Genomic DNA, 4,296 nt, shown 5'->3' on the forward strand with positions numbered 1-4,296 from the left:
CTTTCCTCCTCGCCCAGACACTTCGCCCTCCTACCTCCCAGCTCAGCTCAGCGTCTGGGCTTTCTCACAGTCCTTTTATACACCCTGACCCGGAGGAGTTCCTGTCCAACAGTCCACAGTTCCTTATTCCTTCCGGGTCAGGGTAAACAGTCCTTTTCTTCAACCCGGGAGCACGTCATTTCTTCCTGTCACATGGCCATGACGTACTCCCGGGTTATAGGGCACATAAGAGCCCACGAGCCCCCCTACAGCGACACCTGGTGGCCCCCCAAGGTATCCAGCAGGGTATAAAAACTACATAGTCCATGAGGCCCTGCTGGAACTCGGGGCACGTTTATGCTGTCCGGAGAGCTCCTCCTGGCGGCCTGGGGGTGAGGGCCGGAGTAAAATGCCGGCAATCCACCACAACTGTTTAACTAAAATAATATTGCTGCATCAACCTTATCAATGTTATTGAAAACTGAAAAAGATTATTTAAAAATATTTTTGCTATTGTACTAAGTACAGTAAAATTTGATGCAATGAACATTAAAAATATGTGCTTTATATTTATTGTGAAATTAGGGTTACTGTGATGTAATACCCTGTGTATGAATGCATGGGATGTTTGTTTGTACTGTAAGATCTTGCAAGCACAATACTGAAGTAAATAAAAGGATCAGAAATTCCATGTACATGGGAAGGATGATTTTTCACTTAATATTCATATTAAACTGAATACAACCAGTTCACCAATGAAACCTTCTTTGAGAATGTTTTGTTTGGTTATTAATGTTCAAAACAAGCTAATTGAGCATGAATATACAGTGGTGCCTCGCATAAAGAACGCCTCGCACAGCGAACGCTGCACACAACGAACTTCATTTCATGATTCATACAACGAACTTCGTTTCACACAACGAAGTCGCCCGAGCTTCCACGACCGCTTTGCCCGAGCTTCCACGACTGCTTCGCCCGAGCTTCCACGATCGCTGCCGATGTATTGCATCCTTCCGCGCAGGCACTGCAGGCAGTCGTTAGTCACTGCGCTTAACTTAAGCACGTATCGCGGCAATCTTTCTTCATTACGAATTAAATCACGCACGTATCACGGCAGTCGTCCTTTTAAGTTAAACTCAATATTTTTTTTATATCATGGCTTCTAAAAAAAGCAGGAAGGTGATTTCTGTTGAAATGAAACAGGAAATAATTAGAAGGAGTGAATGTGGGGTAAAACAGTGTGACCTCGTCAAAGAGTTTGGCCTCAGCAAGACCACCATTTTCACCATTTTGACAAATAAGGATGCAATCAAATCAGCCAAAGTAGCCAAAGGAGTATCAAAACTATTTCATGAAAAACATAGGTCTTCAATCCACGAGGAAATGGAGAGGCTATTAGCGATTTGGATTAAGGACAGGCAGGTGAAAGGTGACGTAACAACCCAAGATATTATCTGTCACAAAGCCAAGAGAATTTATGACGATCTAAAGAAAAACGTCCCTGGAAGTAGCAGCAATCAAGATAATGAAGAAGAATTCAAAGCCAGCAGGGGGTGGTTTTTTAGATTTAAGAAAAGGCGTGGAATCCACAGCGTTACTATGCATGGTGAGGCTGGCAGTGCTGACAAGAAAGAAGCAGAAAAGTTCTCTATTAACTTTCAAAAATGTATTAAGGATGAAGGATACTGCCCACAACAAGTGTTCAATGCCGATGAAACGGGTCTTTTCTGGAAAAGAATGCCGAGCAGAACCTTCATTACAAAAGAGGAGAAGAAATTGCCAGGACACAAAGCCATGAAGGACAGACTTACCCTTATGTTTTCGTCTAATGCCAGCGGAGACCTCAAGATCAAACCTCTATTGGTTTATCACTCTGAAAATCCCAGAATTTTCAAGAAAAATAACGTTATTAAGTCCAAACTGCCCGTCCATTGGAAGTCCAATCAAAAAGCCTGGGTGACCCAAGTTATCTTCAACGAATGGATTCTGGAAACCTTTGCTCCTGCCGTGAAGAAATTCTTGCTGGAAAAAGAACTGCCGCTCAAAGCCCTTCTGATACTTGACAATGCCCCTTCTCACTCAAAAGACCTAGAGGAAATATTGCAGGAAAATTATCCTTTTATCAAGGTGCAGTATTTGCCACCAAACACCACATCCATTCTTCAGCCAATGGATCAGCAAGTTATTGCGAACTTTAAAAAACTCTACACTAGAGCCCTCTTTAATAAGGTGTTTGAAGAATGCGAGTTTGGTGGAGACAATATGACTGTCCGAAAGTTTTGGAAGGAGAAATTTGATGTCCTTATGGCAATACGACTTATACAGAAGGCCTGGGAAGAAGTGTCACAAAGGACCCTCATTTCTGCTTGGAAGATGCTTGTGCCTTCGTGGACCCAGGAAGAAGCAGTAGTTGATGACACAGAAGTGGTGAAGGACATCATCACAGTGGCCCAAAGGTTGGAATTAGAGGTAGAGGAAGAGGATGTAGAGGAGCTTATTGAGGAACACGAAGAAGAGCTGACAACTGAAGAGCTCCAAGCACTTCTGGTCCAGCAACAGGACAATGCTCAAAGGGAAGCGTCATCTGATAACGAGGAGCAACAATCAAACAATCAACCAATCCCAACTGCTGACATCAAGAACATCCTGGTCAAATGGAAAGCAGTTCAGGAGTTTACCAATGCCCACTATCCGGATTCAGCTGAAGCAAACAGGATCAACGATCTTTACTCCGATACTCTTGTCCGTTATTTCCGGCAGATGTTGAAGAAAAGAGAAAAACAAACGACTTTGGACAGGTTTTTCATGAAACCATCGGCCAAAAAGCAGAAAATGGATGAAGATGTGCAAGATTCGGTAGACTCTACTTAGTCTGTCTTAAAATTAAAAAAATGTGTGTTTTTTTAAAAAAAAATTATGTTTTTAGATGTATCTAAATAAAAATAATAACAAAAAATTTATCTTTTTTTATGTCATCTTAGCATATTTTATGCTACAGAACGAATTATTTTTTTTAAAATGTATTGTTATGGGAAAACGCGTTTCACATAACGAACTTTTCGCATAACAAACTTGCTCCTGGAACGAATTAAGTTCGTTGTGTGAGGCACCACTGTATATGAAATAGAATGTAAAACTGAAATTTTGCATACAAAAATTTCTGGTACAACAGCTGAAGAAATTATTGAACCCCTTACCTCTTACACATCTGCCGTCCTCAAAAGACTGCCTTGTTTTGTGTTGTGGAGGAACTCGGTTCTCTAGGGGATCTATTCAGTTTCTCTTTATCAGCATGGCATTTTTATATATAACTGAATTGATTTAAATTTTAAATGCTGCTTTTTTTTTTTTTTTTTTTTTTTTTTAGCAAAGCCACGTTTATTCAGACCAAAGTAATTAAATCAAAGAAGCTTGTAACATAGACCACTATGACAAGGGACACAGTAAGAGAAGATGACACTTTTCTCACTAATAAGAATTTTGAGAAACAATGCAATGATGACAGTGATGAAGACACTCTTAATATGTGCTGTTGTCTCGATCTCTGTTGACCTTGCTGAAGCTGAAAGGCTAAAAGTATTTTGCCAGAAGAGATTAAAATGTTTAAATATTTAATTTAACCACATTTGTTAATTTATAAATTTAAAATATACTGAAAATTTCGTAACAGCACACAGTGTTTATCTGAATGCCCATGTCAAGAACTCTGTTCTGAATTGATTATACATCAATTTAAATGTATTTGTATAAATACATAAAATATAAATAGTGTGTATTGGTCAAGGGTATGACAGGAGTCAAGAGGAAATGTTGGGGTGCCAACAGTGTCACCCCATTTACTCAAATAATAAAGGAACTGAAAATAACAAGGGCTATATAAGTGTGACAAAATGACAAAAGAAAAATTTAGCCATTGGCTGAGTTTCCAAAGGCTCTGAAAAGTGTTCAGGCTTCAGGGTTGGTGCTCATTAACACAGGTGGCTCATTTCCCAAATTTGACACTACCTTCTGGGAATGCTTTGCTTGTATAGCTCCTGGACTGGAAGGGTTGGGGTGTCTTCTCTGAGCAGTGGGGGACAAAAGAGACAGTAGAGTCAGCAATCGCATCCCCTGGTGGTGGTAGTGCTTACCTCTGACGAACCTGGAATGTGACGATCTGACGCACATGTGTCATATATCTCTCTAGCTATTGGAGTGTATTAGAGCCCCAAACCCCACAATTGTCAACACAGAGTCCTGGGTTCAAACAAAGTTGGTTTATTTTACACATTACTTTTATAGGCTTCCTCCATCCAGTTAAGCAAAACATAATACAAT

The 4,296-nt window shown here is 40.2% G+C and overlaps 1 protein-coding gene across 1 annotated transcript; it reads left to right on the forward strand.

The window, feature by feature from the left end:
- Positions 1-1,173: 1,173 nt before the first annotated feature.
- On the forward strand, positions 1,174-3,401 carry LOC114652752 (tigger transposable element-derived protein 1-like). Its single transcript, XM_028803070.1, has 3 exons — positions 1,174-1,572; positions 1,654-2,741; positions 3,347-3,401. The coding sequence occupies exons 1-3, from the start codon at positions 1,174-1,176 to the stop codon at positions 3,399-3,401; spliced, it is 1,542 nt and encodes a 513-aa protein (XP_028658903.1).
- The last annotated feature ends 895 nt before the right edge of the window (positions 3,402-4,296 follow it).

This window comes from Erpetoichthys calabaricus, chromosome 5 (assembly GCF_900747795.2).
Source record: "Erpetoichthys calabaricus chromosome 5, fErpCal1.3, whole genome shotgun sequence".
In the NCBI taxonomy this organism is placed as follows: domain Eukaryota; kingdom Metazoa; phylum Chordata; class Cladistia; order Polypteriformes; family Polypteridae; genus Erpetoichthys; species Erpetoichthys calabaricus.

Excerpts from the sequence above, each read along its gene's own strand:
- LOC114652752 (XM_028803070.1), top strand. The coding sequence starts at position 1,174 with ATGAAACAGGAAATAATTAGAAGGAGTGAATGTGGGGTAAAACAGTGT. Across the intron at positions 1,573-1,653 it reads AAAGGCGTGGAATCCACAGC|GATGAAGGATACTGCCCACA; the intron begins GTTACTATGCAT and ends AAATGTATTAAG. Across the intron at positions 2,742-3,346 it reads GTCCGTTATTTCCGGCAGAT|CAAAGCCACGTTTATTCAGA; the intron begins GTTGAAGAAAAG and ends TTTTTTTTTTAG.